The 24713-nt window shown below is 36.9% G+C and overlaps 2 protein-coding genes across 3 annotated transcripts; both read right to left on the bottom strand.

Moving 5' to 3' along the window:
• Nucleotides 1–2155: 2155 nt before the first annotated feature.
• Nucleotides 2156–7015, bottom strand: calml4a (calmodulin-like 4a). Its single transcript, XM_067583916.1, has 5 exons — nucleotides 6897–7015; nucleotides 6755–6785; nucleotides 6264–6404; nucleotides 5165–5353; nucleotides 2156–2718 (listed from the first exon to the last, which is right to left on the bottom strand). Exons 1-5 carry the CDS (start codon nucleotides 6897–6899, stop codon nucleotides 2621–2623), a joined length of 462 nt encoding a protein of 153 aa, XP_067440017.1. The 5' UTR covers nucleotides 6900–7015; the 3' UTR covers nucleotides 2156–2620.
• Nucleotides 7016–7236: 221 nt separating this feature from the next.
• Nucleotides 7237–23354, bottom strand: LOC137177250 (ceroid-lipofuscinosis neuronal protein 6-like). 2 transcript variants are annotated; one of them, XM_067583528.1, is made up of 8 exons: nucleotides 23132–23354; nucleotides 18740–18857; nucleotides 18502–18600; nucleotides 15706–15894; nucleotides 12206–12261; nucleotides 10560–10682; nucleotides 8699–8984; nucleotides 7237–8594 (listed from the first exon to the last, which is right to left on the bottom strand). In XM_067583528.1, exons 1-7 carry the CDS (start codon nucleotides 23191–23193, stop codon nucleotides 8714–8716), a joined length of 918 nt encoding a protein of 305 aa, XP_067439629.1. In that variant the 5' UTR covers nucleotides 23194–23354; the 3' UTR covers nucleotides 7237–8594; nucleotides 8699–8713. The 2 variants fall into 2 exon arrangements, with proteins under 2 accessions (XP_067439629.1, XP_067439563.1); XM_067583462.1 differs by having other exon boundaries at nucleotides 7237–8591.
• Nucleotides 23355–24713: the final 1359 nt, after the last annotated feature.

Here is a 24713-nt window from a genome sequence, read left to right as displayed (position 1 = left end):
ATTAAAAAGCTTGTCAGTGCAGCCCAGGCAGCTGCAATGCCATCATAGCCTCCTCTATTTCTTTAAGCTGTTTAATGTCTGAGGTAGAGAAAACAATTCTGTGGAAAAGTTTTTTGCTATATTAAATAAAAAAAAACCCAATTCTTTCAGCAGAAGAGGAAAAAAATCAACAGTGTGTCTTTTGTACAATAAAATACTGTAAACTGAAATAAATTTCCTATAGATTATCTAATAAACAGAGCTGTTGAAGCAGTACTGCAGCTAAAAAACAAGTATTTCTTTGCTGGAGCAGAGTGTTAACATGACTCTTGAGTTGTGGTTTTGCAGATGTAAGATATTTCAACTAAATCTCAAATGTTGCATAACTTTTTGTTGATGTGCATGTTTTCCTTAGGCAGCAATTACAGTTGGAGTATAATTACATCTCACACAGTCAGTCAGTGCAGTTATAATTTACTTTTTTAAAAATGTACAGTATATACATAATGGGCTATCAGTGGCAGCAAAACAAAATGTGCCTAGAAGTACAAGTTGTTGTTTTTTTTAGTGGATAAGTTTTAAGGTGGATTTCTCTTTAGAGTTTACAGGTGCTGGGAATAAACAATTCAGGTAATGTTCATATGCTGCCTTGTTCAATTTGATATCTCAAATTCATTAAAAATTATCCTCAAATTATTCAACTGATCATTTTCCAATCTCTGCTCTCTGTTACTGATGCTACATCAGTTAAGCTCTGAACTGTAGTGTGGCAAATGTTTACAGTGAGTTGTCGGTCGAAATTCAAATTTTTTTTTTTTGTTGTTGAAAAAATGGATTAATGATTTCATGCAGTGGAAGTAGACAAAAGCAGTCATGTTTTCAGTCATCGACAACTGATTTTGCTGGCTGAAATGACAACGGTCAACATAACGGTCACACTCTGCCTACACATTACTTTTTAATGTTTCCAGCTGGCCCCGCTAAAAGACACATCTAATGGCTCTACGTACATTATCATGCCAACTTAGTGCAATGATAATGCAAGAAAGGCCCGAAGCTAAAGCTGCATGTCCCATGCAAAAAGTCAGCATCCTCCTCAATTGATGATCCATATAGATATTTTTCCCTTTTAAATGTGCTTTTTATGTTTTTGGTTTTGAAAAGGCAAAAAATTAACCAACCAGTGCTGCATGCACAACACTTCAGCACAATAAGAATACTCCAAAGAACGACACACCTGCCATGCCGCCTCACAGTTGCTAAACTAATTGGACAATCAGGGAGAGGTTTAGTGAAGCGTCAAGAATATTTGTAATTGACTGATGTGGGAATTCATGGTTATGCAACCCTTAAACTTCATTTAAGACCGTATTTTTTTATTTTTTTCAATTTAGTTTTTTAAACTTTTGTACATTTGATTATTATACTGGTTTCCAAGCACAAACTGAAGACTGTAGCCAAGTGGCTAATATGTTCCTTACCTGCCCGTATGTACAGTAGCCCTTCAATAGAAATGACTCTATAGCAGTATTTATCGGAGCAGTCAGTTGGCTGACTTCCATCTCATAACAAAATGCCATTGTAAACTCCATTTAAATGAACTGTTGATACAACAATTACATGTTTTAGGGGAAATGTTATCCATTTATTAATCAGTAATGTGTTATCACATATGGATATTTATCTACTGTGCTTTATACTACTAAATAAAATGTGTGAAAACAGACATTTTATAGCAGTGGTCTTTGTAAGAAAAGAAAAAAAAATGCAAAATACAACTCACTTACAAAGTTAATAAATGTAAATGTCAAAGAATTATTCATGAGGGACTCATAATGACAGAAGAGCTGACAACCTAAAACAGATCACCGAGGGCTTAAAAATAAAATTTCCAACAGTGAAAGTCAGTATGTTCATTTCAAATCCACAGGTCATGTCACACAACCGAATGAAAATAAAAGTCAATAAATCTTCAATTGCATTTTAACACTGATGTGAGTAAAATTGACAATGACACATGAAGAGAAACTACATCATTGCAGCATTGAAATACTGCGCACGAGCATGCAGAGGAACACACAAAATATCAAATGTTACATTCACTTCAGAATAATTTGTTACGGTGAATAGTCAGGCGTGTCAAAAGGTGTACCGAGAGAAAACTGACTTGTTAAATGTGAAATTAAATCACTTGTACTGCATTTAATGGGATAAAATAGAAGATTTAAAAAAGTGTCCTGAGATTCTAACAGTTTTTAAATTGACTCTGGATGAGCACATTTGTTGCAGGTCATCCTCCTCTCTCTTCCTTCATTCCCTGTCTGTACCTCTGCTAAAACTATCAAATAAAGGCAAAATGTAAGGCGAGTGATCGTTACAACTCAGTGTGGCAGCAGTACTTACTATTTTCAGACACAGAGACAAGCTGGTGTTAATGGGCTTGACCAGAATGTCTGCATTGAATTAACTAATCACTGAATAATCATGAGGAAAGTTAATAATATTTTCAGTCTCATTTGTCTGCCAGTAGAGAACCACCAATCTCAGCATTGGGTAGAATTAATGCAGCATGTCAGTACCAGGTTAGGTGTATGTGGATTCCCCATAATGGCCGTTGTTTTAAGTATTTTTTTTGGAAAAATCAGTAATCGACAGGTGGCAGCGTCACCATCTGGGTGAACTCTTCATAGTTGACCATCCCGTCTGACTTGACGTGTGCCTCTTTAAACAGCTCATCCACTAGACAGAGAAGACAGAGAAGACAGAGAAGACATGAACTTGACAAGATAGATCACTGTAAGTGTTATAAGTGTTTTTCTCTTGAAGTTATGGTTTAATCTAATATGCTCTATGACCAGTAAAAATCTAAATAGTTCAAGTCAAGTGCCTTATTATTGGGGATTTCTACTGAATTTAAAACCTCATACATGTTTTGAATATGATTAATTCAGCAATTTGTTAACTCTTTTCCAAAAATGGTAACAAAAGACCTAAATTTTACATTGAAACTATTATTAGTAGAAATAATTGTTGCTGTACCTAAGCACAATGTTGAGGAACTTTTACTTTCCTTGAGTACTTCCATTACATATGTTGTTTTATACTCCTACTTCAATACATTTTAGAGAGAAATATTGTACTTTTTTCTCCACTATATTTATTTATTTACAGTTGTAGTCACTGGTTACTTTGCAGGTTGAGCTTTTGTGAATAAAATATATGAGCAGTTTATGAAGTATAATGCCTTGTTATAGATTAAATTACCCAACAGAGTAGCTCCACCTCAACCAACTAAAACAGTAAAATGTTACTCACATTACTGTGTTAGACACAATAATCCAGTAACTGAACATATACAGTACTAGCGCTCACAGGGACTGTTTTTCTGCATGATCTTTTTTGTTAATACTTTTGTACTTTTACTTTTGATTTAAAAATTTGAATGCAGGATTTTTGTCTTGTAAGGTAATATTTTAACCTGTTCTATTGCTACTTAAGTAAAAGGTCAAATTCATTTTGAATGCTTCTTTACTGTAGCTTTGGCATCTCACTTAGTCGTTTAGTTTAAAATCAAGCCAACAAAAGTCTTCTGAATCCTCAACAAACTGGTGTATTAAAGCAACAACTGAATGAGATCATCTCCACTACGGTAGCTTAGAATTGCTACAGTCAGGGTCTGGACAGCCTCAAAGACCTATTGTCTGGTCTTTTAGTATAGTGGCATCACTGTCTGATTCAGTAGTTTGGAAATCCCACAACTTGATGAAAGTCTACCCAGTGGGAAGCAGCTAAGCTTCATTGAATTTAAACTGCTTTATGTGCACAGCGCCCACGCAGCGATTGTGCGCTGACATTATTGTGAATTAAATCTTTATGATGCGTTTAGTCTGGTAACTATGAGTGTCTGTGCTTGGGCTTTTAAAAAACAATCCCAGAGATTTAACTGAATATCTGCATCCCTGCAGGAGTCCTTCTGCATCAAACTCTCATCTTCAAAAATGTTAGACAACTAATTTTTGATGCTTTGGCTTTTCTCTCATCACAGTCAGTGTTGACACACCAGAAGTACAGCATCCACTGTGTCCTTAAAGACAAACACTGTTTTAACTTTTAAATTATCAAAATATTGATTCTCACTGCAGGAAAACAATTAAGTATATAACTCTCAAAACTTCTGCAAGCGTGAAATGAAAATGAAAATTGGCTGCTGTTCTCGAATGATTCCATATCACCAAAAGTTTTCTCCAAATAATTAGTGTATGCTTCACTTTAGTTGTAGTGTAACAAACACACAAGTAACATATTTTCAAGGTAGCTATGAATGGGTTAAGAAAAGGCAAACTGCAGTGGATTTAGGGAAGCAGCTTGTGATTCCCAGGGAAGTACTGAGCTCAGCTCTAAAGCCAGACTCGCTGTGGTCAGATTCACAGTGGATTGTTTTCTTTGTTTGGCTCACGGTGCCATGGGAAGATGCGGTAAATGGTACTCATGAAAGGAGAAAGCTCAAATGTGCTGTATAAATCAGCAGCAGCAGAGGTAGGCTGAGCTAGAAGCCATTCTTTTGACTGAAATATGTATTGATTTTTAGTCATTTCATGATTCCAACCATCAGTTCCTGTCTTATCTAATGTAAACAAGTAAAAACAGAAACCCCCAAACCCCCAATCCATCTTTACAAATTCCATTTTTCACCCATGGCAGTTTACCATTTGATATTCACTGCAGTCAGAAACTATTAGGACGGAGGTTTTTCATTGTTTTGGCTCTAGTCCGGCACATATTCAGGTAGGATTCATGTTACTTTTTACTTTGAGGGATGTATAAAAAGTGAGATTGTTAGTATTGAATTAAATTAAATTAATCAAATTTAACTTAAATTAAAGCTGAGAGTCAGAACTTTAACCTCATAGTCATTGTTTCATTTCAAATCCAGCGTGTTACAGAACCAAACCAAAACTGTACAGTAACTCTGAACGAAACATCCATGTTCTACTTTGAATTATATAACAATGGGTAATAATACTGCTTACTGTGTATTATAAAAAGTAGCCTTTACAAGTTTTTGCTCTTAGCTTAGTATCTGTACAGAAACTTGGTTGTTTTCTGTAGCCTTTTTGCAGCTAGATGTGAAAAACAGCTTGCACATTCTGCTCTTTTGTTAGAATCAGCATTTACAATACTTTACCTTCTTTGTTAGTAAGCTTCTCTCCTAACATGGTGAGCTTGGCTCGGAGCTCGGATGCCTGGATGTATCCTTTCTTCTGCTTGTCTGTCATCCTCAAGGCCTCCAGGATTTCTGCCTTAGGGTCTTCCTGTTGCATCTGTCTATGCATCATGGTGAGGAACATGGAGAAGTCCAGCTCACCTTTCTTTTCTAAACACGAATGCAGCACAAGTGAGGTCAAAGGCATCTCTTCAAATAACCATGAAGCAAAGATGACTGAGTTTTGTTTGAAATATGAGTTACTTTCATTTTGAGGGGACAGAATATTAAAAATACTTAAAATTCACATTAGAAACTTTTGGAAAAGGGATCCCTTCCTTGTCGCTCTTTGTGTGGTTTCTTTTTTTATTCCCTGTTTAAGAACTTTTTTGTAGTTTTTCCTTATCTGAATCAAGGATAAGGATAGAGAGTATTGTATGTTGTACAGATTGTAAAGTCCCCCTTGAGACAATTTTGTGATTTTTAGCTAAATAAATAAAACTAGAACACATTTTCTATACAAGTAAATCAACAGATTTCTCCACTGTTTATCCCCACAGTCATTTTATAATTTCAAATTGTTTTGTTTTATAATTGACTCAAAATGATAATAAAACTTTGTACTCACAGTTTTATAATAACCTATTAATATAATATAATGTGAATAAAACAGAAATAGCTGTTTTAAAAAGAGCTGCAACGATTAGTTGTTTAATTGATAAACAGAAAATTAATCAGCAACTATTTTTATAATCGATTAATCGTTCAGGTCATTTTTCAAACAGAAATGCCAAATATTTGGTGGTTCCAGTTTCTCAAATGTGAAAACCTGCTGCTTTTACTCATTTTACATTTTAGTAAATTGAACATTTTTGGATTTTGGACAGTTGGTCAACAGATTAATCAAAACTGCAGATTAATCGATAATAAAATAATTGTTTGTTGCAGCCCTAGTTTTAAATTTAACAAAAACACATGTAGGTCTCTTTAACCACCGTCCAAATCAACCATACTCAGTACTGAATAGTTAAAAACACACTCTGATTCAAACTTAACAGTTAGTTTTCGTGTTGTGCTTTACCGATTTTGTGAACTTGGAGATGTCTTTGGATTTCTCCGAACGTGGGGCTTGTACCCAGGCAGCGCATAACTGTGATCAGGTCCTGAGCATCAATCTTTCCCTTTTGTTTCTTGTCATACAAGGAGAAGCACTCCTTGAATTCTGCAAGGGAAATTGGAAAAGCACTGAATCGCATCACTTTAGTTTATTTTGTTGTGTTATTGAGTGAGAACATTTTCAATATAGTTTATCCATCAAACAATAGCAGGTTAATTTATAATACACTAGCATTACTTCACTGGAAGTAATAAGACTGAACAAGATCAGACTTTGATCCTTATGTGCTCTCGTAGAGCAAATAAGGATCTGTATGTTTCTATTTCACCATCTAATGGTTATGAAATAATAAAGAGCATATTAAAAATAGGGATTAGCAAACAGTACCTTTCAAACATGAATAAATCATAGTAATAGACAGTAAAAGAACAGGCGGTGTTGTGGAGTACTCTTACCATTGATTTGAACTGGTGTGAAGAATTTAGCCTGTAGGATGACAATAGTATGGTGTAGGCAAGTTCACAGAAATTGCTGATACATAAGAAAATATATTTTTACAAAAAGGCTTAATGGGGGGAAAAAAAATGTTGCTCTTACCATTTTTGTAGCGCCTTTGTTTCTTTCCAGGAAGCAGAGAGTTGTCTGTAAGCTGCGTCACCTGTCCCTCCACCTCTGTTTAAAGTCCACCACCTGTAAGCCTCGACGTAATTTAATATGTGTTGCTGTGGAAACGCAGATACCAGATCCACAGCGCTGTATTGTCCTTTCCCTTTACCCCTAACCCGTAACTCTTCCAATAGAAGGAAGGGACCGATTATTACCAGTCAATAACGTGTAAGTTTTCTCTACTAACAGTTGATTTTAAGCACATTCTGTGTCAAATAAGAAAAGGTAAGAGCAAGAAAAAAACAAATAGTGATAGCCACAGACTAGAAGGTTGATTTCATCATTTTAATTAAGATATTAGAACAAATATAAAATTTAACCTGTGAGGAACCAGTAACTAAACAGCAACGCTACAGTATTTTCCAAGCAACAAATTGATCTAAGAAATAGGAACAGCACAAAACATTAACACAATTAAACATTAAATACAAACACAATAAAGATCTTCACTCAACATGTCAAAGAAAATCAAGAAAATAACAAGTCATCAGTTAAATTCTGGTGAATAAAAAATGAGTTTCATTGGCTTCCTTGACTTTTGAACAATGTAAAATGACTGTAAAAGTGGACGTAACTTACAAACAGCATGTCGAAATCATGCAATACAGAACAGTATGTTGGAAATGAGTGTTTGTTTGCAACAGGCGGGGTGATAATTCAGTGACAACAGTATGTCAGTGTCCCATAAACAGTAATAATACTGTAACCATATTCCCATATGGAGATGGCGTATCATAGTTTACAGTTCTCATGTCTAAATGAATGACAACCTAAATTTCAAAAAACAAAAACTGTCAAAGAACATGACATTAAAATACCTGAGAATTTATACTTTTTTAGAAAAATATAACTTTTGAAACAGTCCTCCATTTAATATACTGTTCTAAAATCATCAAAACATGTTTTAACAAGTTGTCTGCCTGACTGATGTATGCTATTGTTCAAATAATAGTTCTTTCATGCTGTTGTTCAAGTGGGACTTGATATTTAATTTTGTGCTTCTCACTTGAAAAGGGCTATATTTTTTAGTCATTTATCCATACTCACAGCATTCAGATTTGTCAATTGATTGGATTCTTTGCTGAGGAGAGGTGAGAATGAGATTTTTTTCAATTTTCAAGTGAATATAATTGATATTTACCTTTTGAGTTCGTTTGCAAAAGGTCAACTTTCTTGTTCACTTGGCTGGTTAAGAGGCAGTTGATCTACTGTGTTTACTGTCAGTTCGTTCATGGGTAATGAAAACAAAAACTCAGCAACATGGCATAACCGAGGGATTGTAAAAGTAAAAAGGGATACAATTTTATTTTTATTTTTTTAATCATGAAAATAAATTTATAGATTTTTTCAAACTAAAGTATGAGATATGAGCAGAGCCTTAGTTTTCTGCTAACCTGCTGTATGTTACGTGCATGTGCTGAACATTGCTGACCTAGTTTACGATATCTCAGTCTCGGGTCTCGTCACAAGATCCAAGCAGTTTTAACAAATTCGATTGCATGTTCAAAGCCTTTGTGAATCAATGCAGAAAGAAACAGAGCAGACGCATCCACAGCGAGGTTGGTACACATCAATGACCTTCATCGACTTTGTTTGAGTGGAGCTGATATCTGCGTCACAGCATATCTGCTGGAAAAAAAGAAAGGACAAGCAAATGTAAGTGGGTTTTTTTTTTCCTGAAGTAAAGCCATTCATAAACAACACATTTTCTGCAAACACAGAGGGACACAAACCTGGACAGATGTGACTCAGTGGTTTTCCTTGATATGTAACGTGTAGTAGGACCAGGGTTCTGGCACATATATAAGTCCGGGGTACTTGTTGCGCAGCACCGGGTCGTTCCACAGATAGACCACCCACAGTGCCACCAGAAGCACAGTAACAGAGAAACTACAGAACAAGAACAGGCCATTGCTGTCTGGGCTGAGGCCTTTACGTTGTTGATGAATCACCATGACAACCATGGCAAGGAAGGTGACAAGGAAAAGTTCAGTGATTTGTCCTTCAGTGACCAAGTACCTGGAACAAATGAGAGAAATAGTGAGCAATGTCAGGAATTCATGGAGAAATACAAAAATTTTACTTAGCAGCACATTGCAAGTGCAACTTTTGTATCAACTATATTATACTGCTGTGTATTACTATAGGAAACTTTAGACATCTGTTATACGATGGAAATGTTTTTTTTTTTATTTGTTATATTAGCAGTTACATTTGAAATAATAAAGTAATTGTGTAATTGCATATTTTTTAGTTTTGTGCCATTCGTCATAGCTGCTCTCCTAAATCTACATTTCTTAAGGCTTCTGCACAAAGCATTGAAGAAGACATCAGAGTTTGTTTACGCCCCTTCAAAAAGAAGCCATCTGGTTCTCTCTTTTTGTCAAGTAAGGGATACAATTTTTGAAAACGTTAAAATTGTCCCAGCTAGTAAACATGGTGACTTAAATTGGTTCTGTCAAACTTTCATTTTTGACACTATGCAAGTGACCCTGAGTTGTTTTGAATAACAGTGCGCACATTACAGTACAATGTTCACTGTCAATCATCTGACAAACAAAAGGAAAAGCTCTGTCTCAAAAGTTGTTTTTGTGACTGTTAGCCAGAAAGAAGCTAATATTAAAACAAGGTGGACAATCGATATAGTTGGTTACCATTTTTTTAAAAATCCCCAATAATAGGTCATGCAAAACAAAAACATGTGGCTTGTAATGTAGAAAGATTTGGGGAAATGTTCATCAGGAAGACTGAATTTAATGGGCAATAGTTTCACTGTATATTTACTAAATTCATTAGAATATATGCTGAATGCTGTTAAGCCCTTAAACCAAAGTCAAACCACAAATTTATGGAAATTTATGGAGTTTCATAGGATTAATTTCTAATCATATTAACTACTATATAATGTACAAATGCTTCAGTCTTGAAGTATTTCTTTATGAATGTATCCATTCATTTCATCTGCACATTGGTGCAAAGGTCAACACAACAAAAACTCATAACAACATATGAAAAGGCGTTTAAGGCCTCATAGCTCAAAGCTCAGTGCTATAACTGCCATCATTTTGGAAAGGTAACATGTTATTAATGTATTTAACATATATTTTGATAAACTGTTGCTAGTCCTTTTCATGATCTGTTTTATGTATATCCTAAATTCACTCTTTTCTTTGTTGACTTTTTCTACGATTGCTTTGCACACCAACCTCTATTTGCTATGTTTATATTTTCTGTCTTTATCCTTCATTTCTTTAATGTATCCTGTATTTTCTTATATCAGAGTGATTCAGAGGAGGATGACAGAGACAAAATGCAGGAAGAACAGGATTAACAAACTAAAGACATTGCCACAGAGAGTACAAAGCACTTATATAATGGACAGGGAAGGGATCTCTAAAATGTGGATTTACTAAAGACCAACATCAGATTTTGCTATTTCTTTACACATGTTGTATCACTCAGGCTACTGCAAAGGCTGATGCATTGACTAAAAAGCTTTTTTTCCCCCTGCAACAAAACCCTGAAGTCGTGCATCCAAGCACTGCTGCTGTAATGTAGAACAAAGTTTTTCAAAGACGTGAGAAGGCGACTGACCAATAGTAGAGTGCGCTGGGTCCCAGCAACAGCCAACCAGAGATAGGAATCTTCTTCTGTTCTTTAACCTCGGTAAAGCATCCAGTGAAGTAGATGAACAGAATGACGAAGAAAGGAATATACCTAAAATAGAATGAGAGGCAGGTACAGTATGTAATTATCCACAGTTTAGTTAAAACTCATTCAACAAGCATCACCCTAAAAGAGGAAAAATCCTTTTTTAAATAGAAAATACTTATTTATACATATCACTCATCAGAACACCTCAACACAGTTTCACTCAACAGTTTGATTACCAATCTAAGTATCTGAGTACTTAAAGGTACTATCAAACTCAGGTAACCATAGGAACAGTACTTACTGTAAGCCACATGCTTCATTGCCACTTAACTGTAACAATAACCTAAACATGGATTAAACTGACAAAAATCCAACTATAAGGGCAATAGTGAATTCTGAGGTGTCCTGAAAGAGCAAATAATGAACTCAACAACGTTCTGCGACTTCTCATCATGCATTATCATTTACATAACTCCTTATTCTGCTCACACTGTGGTGCTGAAAGTAAACACTGCAACGTTGGCCCATTAATTGTGTGAATCATTGAAATGTGTCCCTGCAGAGCAGAGGCTTGTTGCATATTACTGCCTTTTTTTTATTTATTTTATTTTTTTTACAGCTTCTCACTTCTGCAACATTAACACTAAAGCTCATGAACCTGGTAGTATTAGGTGACTTAAGTGATTTTTTAAACATTATTTTATTTAATAATTACAGCCTCACTCTATCTTGTATTCATAGTTGAGTGAGTTGTGAGTTATCTTTTTTGTTTTAATCATATAAAAGCATGTTATTTCCTGTAGCTTAACATTTATCACTGTAGTATTTTTGATAGACTATATGTATACTATCATAGGACTGCTTTTAACTGTGTAGTAATGTATCCTCCTGGATTTTATTGCTGTTTGTTTTGCCAACTCAGTCCGTTCTGTCCAGAGGTGCATATTGAAACCACACCCACATCAGATCATAACGTTACGCCCGAGGCAACAGTATCAAAATTCTGCTACAGTCAGACTGAAAACATTACGCCAGGGTGTTATCAGCAAATTGAGCAACTTAACTGCCATGCAACTGTGCAAGTATGTGAAAAAAAGAAGGGAGAGACACACACTTATTGCTTATAATAAAACCCAACCCCAATCTTTTTTTTTTCCAAAATAAACCTTGTTAAGAGACAAAGACAAAGAAGATTCAGTCCTTCTTCTTCTGCATGCTTTAAAACTCATTATCCAGTCAGCTATCTGGTATAAACTATCATCACAGACCTTTTAGTCTGCTCATTCTAAATGATTTCTGTGCTGTATTTAGAGATGGAAATAGTCACAGATTCCAGCACACTGATAAGTGGCTGCAGTTCTCATGGTCCCCTGTGTGTGATTTACTGAATCCACACATTTGTCTTTTCATTAGTTTCTCGCATTTCATATGTTCTCAAAGGACACAACAGCCATTAGAATCAGATTTATCATTCAAACTTTGGTCAATACTGACGCAGCAAAGCATTCCACCCTTTATTCTGCTATGTTCCAGTCATTTCCCAGTGCTGTATATACCCAACCCAGATAATTATCACAAACACGTACCACATTAAATGTCCCAGCTGTTCATCATAGTAATACAGCAGCTCAAAGGAGTCAATCTGTGAAGGAAGAACAGAAAGACAGAATCATTATCAGAAACTCATTATCAGGCACAATATACAATGTTGTTCTGCACTGGTAGGTAAGCAGTGTGGTTCTTTCTGCCTTATACAACAGTGCCACCTACTGTTCTAGTACCATTTATGCTTAATTTTGACAGTGGCAGGTGGCAAATAAAAGCAAAAACCCTGTATATAAAAGCAGAGAAACATAGCGAACGCAGACACTTGCATACGAGGCATGAGAGGTCATTTTCACACTTTGATGGGTGTGAAAATGATGTGAATCATATGCTATGGCACTTGCAATCACCAGATCTCAACAGTTGAACACACATGGCAGCTTGTTAGACAGCACTGTCAACTAACATCATCAAAACATCAAATGACGAAACATTTTTAGGAAGAATGGTATTCATCCTTCCAGTTCATAGAGTTTAGAGTATTGGAGAATATATGCCAAGGAGCTTCAAGACAGTTTATGTAGGTTTTTCCTTTGATTGACTGATTTTTTTTAAATGATTAATTCACCAATAAATGTGTCTGAAATCCTTCTACATTTACAGTCTCCTCTTAGTGTGAAAAGCTTGGCATGTGATTTATAAAACTAAAACGACTTACACACTCGTATAGGCCCCTCTGGGGTAAATCCTCATTGAAAGACTAATATGCTAATACATCAATTTTATATTTATATAAAGTCCCCTCAGAACCTCTTTGTGCGGTTTTATAGTGTAGTGTTCAATTTCAGTTAAGAACTCCCATCAGTGATGGATGGCACATAAAAAAAGCTGCATTGCAAATACTTATTGTTACTCCATGTCCATCAGTGCACAGTGGAAGTATTATGAGGTTCACACACTGTATACCTCTTCAGGCTCTACAGCTTCATAAACTATGTGATAAGAGTCCATAATCTTGCTCTTGAAAACAAACAAACTGAATAAGCTGGTGTGAAATTACACAACCTAAATTAAGCAGCATCAAACAGAGACATCTCCAATAAAATACTATATAATCTACTAGAAATAATACTTCTTTGAAGTAAAAATTTGATCAGACTAATCTCAAATTCTGTCAGATGGCAACTGAACAGTAAAACATGCTTTATAGTGTGTTTATCTTCATATATATGTTCATATATATCAGTTTTGATATATCAAAAACAGAGTTTGGTGTAGATGTGAGAGATTAAGGTATCACTAAAATGCTCACAAAAATTAATGTATTAAAACAACAAAGGGGCACAAAAGGATGACCATTATAAAACCGACTTCATAGAGTTTTATGTGAAGTCAGTGATACCATCCAAGCAGAAATCTATCCAAATCACAAGATGCACATGACTAAGGATGTTAAGCATGCTAAGAATATTAAAAAGATTGCCTTCAAGAACAAGGACACAAGAGAATTGAAGCGTGTAGAAAAAGATTTAAGAGGAAAATTACAAATGCCAAAGAGGTTATACAAGCTACAACTATAAAAGGCTTTTAAAAGCAACAATACCAAACACTTACGAGACATTATGAAGGGGACGACTGAGCTGTCAGCCACTCAGGAAAGCATTAGTGGCAGACAATGAGTTTGCAAATGAACTGAACATTTTTTTTTAACAAGGTTTGATGAAGGGAATAATTCAGATCATGTTGTTATTATTCTCAACTCATATGCACCTCTGCAGTAAGACAGAACTGATGTTTCTGCTGAGCAGGTGAGGAATAACTTTAAAGTCAGAGGAAGGCTACAGGTTCATTAACCTCACTGAGCTTGCGCCTGTGTGGCAACCTATTTCTCATTGTCTTATAGACACTCACATAATTCCTCAAATGTAGAAGACCTCACATATTGTGCTTCTTCCAAAGAACGCATTTCTTAAGGAACACGGTGGTTATCATCCTGTTGCGTTAACCCCTACTATGAGGAAAACCTTTGAAATAATTGTGGTTCAGCAGCTCACCAAGACTGTAAGTGCACCAGATCGCATACAAGTGAAATTATAGCACAGAAGATGCAGTTGTAACATTAATACACCTGATATTAAAACATCTAGGCTTAAAACTACAGCTAGGGCTCTCTTATTAGATATTTTATTTTAGATTCTTAGACATCTGCATTCAACACAATTCGGCCAGACTGCTTAATAGCAAAGAGGATTCAACTAAGATTAATCATCATCTGACTCAGAGGTACCATTAATTTCTTACTAATAGAGTTCTGTCAGTGGTTACGTGCACATCAGTAACCAGGAATATCGTTGGCATGTTTTTTCCCCTGAAGCACCATGGAAATGAGAAATCTGGTTTCCTCTTTTAGGGTAGGGGATTAATAGAAACCTGAATAACACAGCATGATTTCTGCTGGACAAACCTGATTTCTTGGTCTGGTACCATACAGACAAAACTGGTTTTATGTGTATGCAGCTGCATAACAAATACTCAACACAGTGCATCAGCAGTGCACTGGGATGAAAAGATTATGACTCCTAGCTGTGAATTCTTGTAACCAAAATAATTAACTCCAAAGTCTGACTCAAACTGAACCTGAAACTTTAACAATTGCGTCTAAATAAGTAAGTTCTCAAAGGTCAACAGCAGGATATTTATGAAATTCAGACACATGCACACTGTGCACTCTCTCACTACAGAGCCTTTGCTCTCACTGTGCTGTCAGTCAAAATGTTCCAAACAAAAAAAATCTCTTAAAACTTCAACATCACATGGCATCACTAAACAGGTGCCTTATATAACATTAACTTTCAATACACTGAAAATATGACAATCTTCAGTCCAAAAACGAGTTAGGGAGCAGGAGAGAAATATAATTCCTATATAACTGCATGTAACTGTTAGTTTCAGAGTAATCAGGTTATTACATGTAAACATTTTTTATAATTTCTGGCCTTAACCTGATTTCTCTCTTAAAGAGACACTGAAGGTCAGACTTTGTGGTCAAATTGGGCCAGTCGTGATAATCTTAACATGAAACAAACACACATGAGTTAATCTATACGCTGTAACAGTCCTACTTTATTTTATTTTACTTGAGCATCATGTCAACCAATTACATCTTGCTGACAGCCACATCACTGTCACAAGAATGGTGCTTCGCTTTAAGCCAGTAAATCAAGATCTGACAGAAAAAATATGCAATAGCAAAGAGCAAAGAGAAGAATAAGCTGCTGCTGGATCCTGCTTGTTTTGTTTGCAGACAAGAACAGCTCAATTCTGATATCACTGAACAGTCTCTGGAGAGTCACAGTCAACAAACAAAAACAGTTTTTTGTAAAATTTTCATAGGGACTAGTAGTTCTATCACATAACAACATAGCCAGATGAAAAATATTAACATAAAAAATCTTCACAGTGTATTCCATTATTCCCAGTATCCTCATCATGGCATAAAAGTGTACTCTACTCATGCACTCAAACAAAAATGGAGCCTTACCAGGGAGGCAGGTTTGAGGTCTTTGATGATCGGGTTCTCTCTGACTGACAGGTGCAGCTGGTAGCCACTCAGGATGAGCCGGTGGTTGATGGAGTCTCCCACCAGGTGGATGCTGGCTCCCATGACAAAAGTGATGATGCAGAGGTAGACTGCTGAGCGAGGCAGCGCCCTGGGACTGCGTTCTATCAACTGAACAGAGCAGCAACACACATATATATATATTGTTCGGATTATTTTTAAGGCATTACACAGTTTGGCCCTATCATATTTCAGTAGCTTGCTAATCTCATATAGCTCCACTAGGCCTCTCAGGTCATCAGAACAAGGGCTCCTGGTTGCACCCCGCCTAGCTTTTATCATCCTGGCTCCTACATTACAGAGCAGTCTCCCTTAGAGGGTCAGATCAGTTTTAAATCTCATTTCTAAACCTTTTTATTCTCAAAGGCATTTTATTGATACTTCCCTACTCTGATTTGTTCTTATTCTTAAAGATGTATTTATTATTTTTATTATAAATATTTGTTCAAATGCTTTTTATTCCTCTCTGTCATTTGTACTTACATAATCTGTGTAAATGATACCTATTTTAGAGGACATACTTCATTAATATTTTTGAATAACGTGTCTACATTTTTCATGCTGCAGTGTCCCTGTAGTTCATTTCTCAGAAATCACTTCCAACTGCGTACATGACAAGGTGTTGTCCTTGTCCTTGAATTTTCTGTAAAAGTTTTAGTGTTTGCAGGTGGCATTCTTGCCTTTGTCTGCTCGGCCATGGTGGTCGATGTGTGTTTATGTTGACTACCCTGTTCTCTCTTTATTCCAAACAAAGCACCGTTAAAAAATGTGAAGTCCATCTTTGACTTCATCTGTGTCTTTTTCTTTCTTTTTCTTCATACTGCTCTCAGAATTTGTAGCCCCCAAGAAAAAAATGTGCTTAATAGATAACAAGTAGCTTGTATAATCTAAAAAAACATGCCATCCCCTCTAAGAAAAGTAAGTAATTTGCTTGTATTCTGGATATTTGAACCTGTTTCTCTAATTCAGAGAATTCACTTAAGGTCTTGTCACTGCTACAAGAGTGACACTCAACTGAACTGAACCCCAGAGACCTTCACCTCAAAGCCTCCAAAAAGCAGGTAAGTTTCTATTGGCTTTGTTTATATTAAATATTTCTTATTCACAAGGTTACATCAAATTTCTCTGCAGTGATGGAATAAGAGTGCAATGTCAACCCTCAGTGAACCAATCAATGTCAGGAATCCTGTCAGGAATTTAAGACTTTCAGCATAATAAGCATTCAACAGTAAATGTCAGTCATAATAGATAAGAGGTCCACTAGCCTCCTCCTGTTTGTTAGAAACCTGCTTGAAAGCAACTGATTGTGCTGCAAATATTTCTTACATCTCTGTTTGTTTTACTCTTTGTCACTTTAATGTGATAATGTTTTTGTCCAAGTTATGGGGCACATTTTACCTGTCTTTTGATTGGTTAGTAGGTGCGCTGTTTATATGTTCTGATGGCTACCATGGTGATCTTGGTTAAAAATGATTAAAAAAAAAACAGGGAAAAAATTAAATGAAAATTTGAAAGTCCATTATCACTTGGTGCCATTTTTGGAATGTACTACGTGGATTTACTTTATAAATGTCTTGCAATTATACAACAGTAAAGCAAGAGTCATTCTATCAGCCCAAACTGAATATTGTATTAGTCTCTTTTAGAAATGGCAAAAAGTAGCATACACACACTGCTCTGTCCTCCCACAGTGTTTCTTTTATTCTAACTACTATATGGATCAAATTGTTTTGCGTTCCAACTGTTGACACTTGTGATCAATGATCACATCATTGTTTCTCTGAAGACCAATCAGCAGCTACCACAGCTTGAGGCTGAAGCCAATGGAGAAGTACTTAAAGCGCAATTCCACCGACAGACACTAGATGCTGGCTCCAACTGACACCCGTTCAAAATGCGTCAACTTCTCTCTAGAAATATTAAGTTCTTCAACGAGTCATAATGGTTCCAATCGCTAAAATCGGGCCCTCTAACAAGTGTGCTGGTGGTCATTTTGGAAATTATCGCTCTGTTCATAAGATTAGTGTATACATACATACATAGTAGGCTTTGACGTCTGTCGTTTGGGTGTTCTCCCAGGCTCTGGGACTTGCAATCGGACTATTGTCACAATATTTCTGTAAGTTTAATCTTACTTGATTACAATACCTGACCCGTTAGCACATTTAAGCTAAAGTAGCTAACGTTAGCCCAAGTGCACACTGCTGCTCAGTGTTCCCAGTAAGCTAGCATCCCATAAGCAGCAAGTCTGGGATTCAAACTAGCTCCAATGCAAACCAATGGGTGACGTCACACCTTGCTACATCCATCTTTATATACAGTCTATGCTGAAGACACGCACATATATACTGTGTGGTTGCCTGTAGTTACAGCCAATTGCTTTCCAGTTCGATCACCTGTTGTCGAGTGCCGTCATTTTGAGACATGTATATCTGTATATGTGATGTTTGTTGGTGCTTGTTTGTGCGTGAAGAAGATCTGATTGATTGAAACATTGTACAGCAACATTTCGATCCATAAATAAACTAAATAAATAAGTAAATAAATAAAAGAAGAAAGTAGAAGAAACACTGTGGGAGCAGAGGACACTGTGTGGCTTCTACTTTTTATCATGATGTCTCCTATTTACTCCAGCTAAATCGTTTTTTGGATAAGCATACTTTTTTTTTCTCCCTCCCCTCCAGTAATACCAGAGCACTTTGCTGTGTTCAGACGTACCTTCAGCATAAGAAATGGTGTTATGACATTGTAGGCCATGTGGAAATAGTCTCCGGCACTGGGCTTGTTCAGGGGGAACCATTCCAGAGGAAGGATGATCTAAACAAAATACCAGAAACTGTTTGTGTTCATCGCTGCAAGAAATGATGTGTGACCATCCCTTTGATCATTTTTTGCACTATTTATTTAAACTTCATTAGGTATGGCTTAAGTGAAACATGCATTGAGCCTTTCTTACCATGACAATAGGCCTTCCAAAGTCCAGTATCCAGTTCTGTAGAGTCAGACAGAACCACAGGTCAAAGTGAAAGCGCTGCCTTTTCTTCTGCTGCGTGTTTTCCTTCACACCACGAGAGCTGTAAAGAGAGATTTTCATTGACTGTAAGTCATTGTTATAAAAAAGCAAAGGACAGCACAGACACTGACCCTTTGATAGACATGTCGGGAACACTTAAGGTTTACTGTGGTGTTTACAACCGCAGTAAAGTCAGATTGAAATACATGGTTGCCTTTGCTGCTCTTTACTTATCTACTTCAATACCTTCATATAAAAAGGTAACCAAGCACTTTGTTTAGAAATTGTAATGTCTAAATGGAAATTTTAAACATTTCTGGAAATACTTTTACTTCTGCATCCACATACTTAAGCAGACTATGGTAAATATGTGAAAGAAGGAAATTAAATTACACAATATAGTTTATAAATACTAGAGATGCAACGGTTCAACAAGCTCACAGTTCAGTTTGCAGTGATGTTTTGGGTCATGGTTTTGGTTCAGTTTGTTTTGCACATTAGGGAGAAAGAAAGAACATTACCATTTCCAATGTTTTCTCTGTATTTTGTCTTATTTGCAAAAATAACATGTTCTTCCATTCAGAGATTCGATAAAAATGAACTCAAATATTCTTTCAAAAGCAAGTGTTATTTAAAACAAACATAAAAACTACTTTCAGTATAGCTGCGTTCTTTGTGTTTTGCCTTATTTGCAATAGCAATAGCATTTTCAATTCAAACATTAATAATAAAATAAGAATATATAAGTAAACAGATGCTCTTTCTAAAGTAAGTGCCACTTTGCCTACTATTTAAAGCAAACATAAAACACTTCCAGCATAGCTACATTTTTCACAACATGAAGTGCAACATAAATTCAGCCCCTGGTGGCTTCACTTGTGTGTTTAGTTACTGTTTATTCCTCCCGTCAGGTTCTTCTACAAAAAGATAAGTTAGACAACATTTTCTGAAGAACGGCGGGATCTGCTTGCAGTAACAATGTCCCCTGCAGTCGAGACAACTCTCTCGCTCGGTAAAGATGTTGCAGGGACGCAGAGGTGTCGTCGTGCAAGTTCTGCAACATGAGGACAGCTGCTGTCATTTGCCTGCCACAATGTCAATGGATCAGCATCCACATGAATGCTGTCTGCTGCCTTGTATGAGCTGAACAAGAGGCTTCATCCAGGAAAGGCAGGGATTTAAACCTTGGATTGAGGGCTGTAGCTGTCTGAAGATCAGGGTCTGTGTACCTTCTTTCCAGGTCTTGAGTGATGGCTGTCTTTGCTTCTTTGATGGTTGCACTGTCCTCACGTCTTGATGCCATGGATTTGAGCATCATTTTCTTCAGTGGGAGGATTATTGACACATAGGGGGTTATTTCAGTGCTCATTAAGGCTGTTATTGTTTTCAGAGGTTTGAGTAGCTGAATGAGTGCCTCTGCCAGTTACATTTCACTGGCAGTCAATATGGCAATGTCCTTGACAGAGCTCTTCACAGCCTCTTGCATTAAGGCAGAGCAGATGGCGGGCTGCTGCTCCACATAACATTCAAGCATGTCATGCGTGGTATTCCATTGAGTTGAGACATCATGGATTAACTTATATCTTGGTATGTCTTGTATATCCTGCTTGGATGACAAAACATGGTGAGCTGTGGTGCTTTTGTGGAAAAACGTTACCACTTTTCTGACCTTCCTTAAGAGGCGGGACACTGAATTGATTGAGACTACCCTCTTACGGCAAGGTTTAGAACATGGGAAAAACATCCTATCTGTGGTCCAACTCCATCAGCTTCTTTGATAGCATTCAAAATGTTTTGTGCGTTGTCTGTGGTGGCTGGGATTTTGATGTTGGGCCTAGCCAGCTTCCACTCACTCACTGCATTCATCAATCCGTCAGCTAAGTGTGTGCTTGTATGGCTCTCACACAGGGGATGTGTTTGCAACACTGCACTTTCCATCTCCCAGTTCCAAATATAATGAGCAGTCACGGTCAGATAACTCTCAGTTGCTGTGGAGGTCCAACCATCACTGGTGAGAGCTGTGTAGGTGGTTTTGGCCAGTAAGTTCTCAATTCCCTCATGTCTCTTCATAGAGCTCCCGAATTACTTTGTTAGTAAACTGTGTGTGGGAGGCCACAGTATAACACGGCTCAAGCTTTTTCACCAAATGATGAAATCCTGCGTCACTAACAACCGAAAATGGCTGTAAATCTTTAGTTATGAACACTCCAATAGCTTTGGTTTTATCTTTGTATTTGTCTGAAAGGTCTTCTGAAAGGCAGAAGGAAGGAGAGTTTGTTGTTTCTTCCCTATAGAGACCGACTCTTTCCTCATTCCGGCCATGGATACGTTTGGGTGACGCCGGAGTAGATGCCCCATCATGTTAGATGTATTACCGTTAGGATACCTGACATGTTTATTTTTATTTTTTATTTAACATTTATTTTACCAGGCAAGAGTATAGTTTACAGTTTCTTGTTGACAATGATGGCTTGGCATGTGTCAAGCAACACTCACAGACGGTGTGTGATGTTCCCACAAAGCTGACTTAAAAGATAATGGTGTATCCTCAACGTTACATTTTCTTCTCCACATTGTATTCTTGCCTCTTAGCTCCCGTTCCGTTTCCCTCTCCCCAGTTCCACTTACATGACTTGTCACTGGTATACTGACAGTTCACTGGACAGCTGCTCTCCAGGGAAGGACTCTCCCTGGAGAGTGCACACACTTGCATGCACACAACCTAACAACTTTTGTTTACTTGTGGAACTGAAAAACTGTCGCTCACATGTGCAAACCTGGCCGTGATTTGTGTAGTGAACAGTTCGTTTTTTCACAGTATGGTTTTGCCTCCCTTATAAATAACATTGTCACATTTAGGTTAATGATTAAATTATGTTTGCCACTATAACATTTTTCCTGCACTCTATGAAATCGCGTTCAGAGAATGTTTGCACCAGTGGATGCAGATTTGCTGACCTACTCGACTCATCGTACATTGTGTCCATTTTATACATTTCCTGATGTATGATGAACACAGTCGCTCACTGTCACCATATGTGCCAGAACAACAATGGGATAAATGCAGCTGATTCCTTCAGCCCTGCCTGTCAGGTCATGTAAAAAGGAACATTGGCATGTTTGTCAACACCAGCAAAATAGATACGGACTGCTGTCAACCTCCATGTCTGCCTGAAACATCTCCTGTCATTCAAATATCCAGACAGCATTCAAGGACGTAAACATGGGTCAAATTCTTAACCTTAATTAGGCCAGGCAGAGTTTTTGTGAAAATCTAGCGCAACTTTCCAAAAAAACATCATTTCCAGACCAGGAATGCATGCAGCCATTTACAGCTTCCTCCATGGACACACATCTAACTCCTTAATAGACACCTACACACAATAGCTTTTTCCAGAGACACAAACTGACTTTTGCACACAGACTACAATACACAGAAATATAGCTGGCCTGTGTAGATAACACTACTGCATATTTCATTCATATTTTGTATTCATCACTTCACCAATGTAACATATACAGCTATAGCTACATCTATCAGAACCTTTACTTCTGCACATATTTTGCACAACCATATAACCTAAGTATTGTAATATTCATAATGTACATAGATTGAATTCCATTTACTTGTCTTCTTATTTTGTTTGCATTTATTACTAGTAATTTATCTGTTTTCTCTGTTTCTTTCATAGTTGTTACAAGGGGATTTTCCCCTCCTGGAATCAATGAAGTCTCACCTTATCTTAATCACTATGCATTTTAAAGTGTTTTACATTGAAATATCTTTTGACATCATATGTATTAGAATTGAGGGCCCAGTCATCTAGCACTACGCTGCAGGATCAGTCAGGTAATGCAGTGAAAAGAAGACTGGACTGTCACTTGGCAGCCTGAAGTCAAGAGGAAGGTAACATGAATCATCCACAACGTCAGCATCTATTTATATCAGTCTACATATACTACCGCTGGAGTGTTTTCACAGTCCCTGTTTTCCAACCACAAGCACCCACTTGATTTGATAGTATTGTTAGCCTACAAAACTAACTTTCCTTCGTTTCTTAAAAAAGCCAAACGGCCAAAAAGCTAAAATTCCGCGGCTGTTCGCTTCCGTTCGCGCGTCCATCCGCGCTGCCGCCAATATTCGCTTCTGAACGCATGAAGGCGAACAAGCAACAGAGCGGATAAAGAACTGGTAAGTTAGTAACACGAGGTTAGGAAGGCAATGAGTTAAAAATCCTTGTAGTTTCTGAACAAGCTCCTCTCCCCTCATCTAACGAAGGAAGGACAACACAGGAGAAAGTTAGCAAACGTCAGCCTAACGTTAAGCGAACAAACCTATTCTGGGATGCTGCATGTAACGTTGCATTGTTGCCTCGACGTTTTCGTGTAGTCTGCATTTTCGGCTCCGTTTTAGCTACCGTTGATCCAGCCAATAGCACTCACTGACTGTCCCGTTAGTTCACACAGACCAAAGTTAACGGAATTCAACTACAGTAAACATCTTTCTGTCAATACTCAGTTTCACTTCCTAGTTACTGCCTTGGTGCCGCCTGTCCGCTTAATCCACCAATCAAAATGCAGCAACGGAGTTTGAAGTCTCAAAGGGCAAAATTTACCCTGAGTTCTGTTTTTTAGGCAAATTCACCAAAAACACATTATTTCTACTTAGAAACAACTTTTTTTTTTTAAACTTGAAGTGAAAAAATGATTATTACGATTGCAAATTAATAATTCTGTTTTCTTATTCTGTCTTCAAATGACGAATTAACAATGACATTTAAGGCTTTTTAAGTTTTACTTGTTATTAAGTGTCTGCCATCATATTCCATCTCAATTAATTTACAGTTCCCAAATTGATTTATTTATAATTGGCTTTGATATGTATCACTTTATTAATTGATTAAAAACAAACTCTCACACTCACTGAAAAATATATAATTATTCAGGTGAAATCAGTTCAGGCCACATTTATTAGTATGTTACCATGCTAATAGTTTTGTTTTCTTTGGTTTCATGTGCTAAGGTTTTCAGATATATCTGTCTCTGAGATTTCTGATTGATTGTCTTGGCAGAGCAAAAGTTTTACTGTTACCCTCTCTAATTCACAGACCTCACTATAACTACTTTCTCATGAAGATTTAGTCCCCATGAAATATTTTTACCCTTCCAATCTGTCTACTAACCCTAAGCCCCAACATTTATTCAGTAGAATAGTTGTTAGGCTTACTAGGAAATGCATTGTTTAAACAAGTAATTATAGAACATAATTGAAGTAATGCCTTTTTGATTTAAGGTTTTGCCATTAGAGGATGCAATTAGTCCAAGAAGAATATGCCTCCTGTTGTGGGGAATGCTGTCAATTATGGTTCAATCATCTGTTGTATGCATTTTATTTAGACCAAGCTGCTCTTTGTTTGAGACCTTCCAATCTCAGCAAACATATGCAAACACATCTTACACTAATCACACCATATATGCAGTCTACATCAGCATAAAGTGGTCACTAAATTTCTACCCAAGTTTATAACTTCACATTCTTAATTGCCTCTCTAGCCCGTGAGGATTATGCTTTATCTTTGTTTGGAAAAACTGTACATGCACAGGAAATAAAGATAATGCAAGAGGGGCAGTGTAGGAAACAAATGAAAATATAGTGACTCATTTACTTATCCTGTAAAACATGATCAGTGCAGCGGTACATTGAGAAGTCGGCACAAATTTGTGTTTTTAGCAGCTACTGTTAAAGCTGCATCACATTTGAAACAGAAACAGCCTCACTTATTTATGACAAGCCTTTTGCCACAAGCAGCATCACCTTATGTATTGTTATTTACTGTACACTGAAGCCATGATCATATATGGTGGAGGTCCAACTGAAGCTCAGAGTCCTGTGAGTTATTACTGGACAATCTCTTCC

The sequence above is a fragment of the Thunnus thynnus genome, chromosome 1 (assembly GCF_963924715.1).
Source record: "Thunnus thynnus chromosome 1, fThuThy2.1, whole genome shotgun sequence".
NCBI classification, from domain to species: Eukaryota; Metazoa; Chordata; class Actinopteri; order Scombriformes; family Scombridae; genus Thunnus; species Thunnus thynnus.
This window is presented reverse-complemented; position numbering and strand designations above follow the sequence as displayed.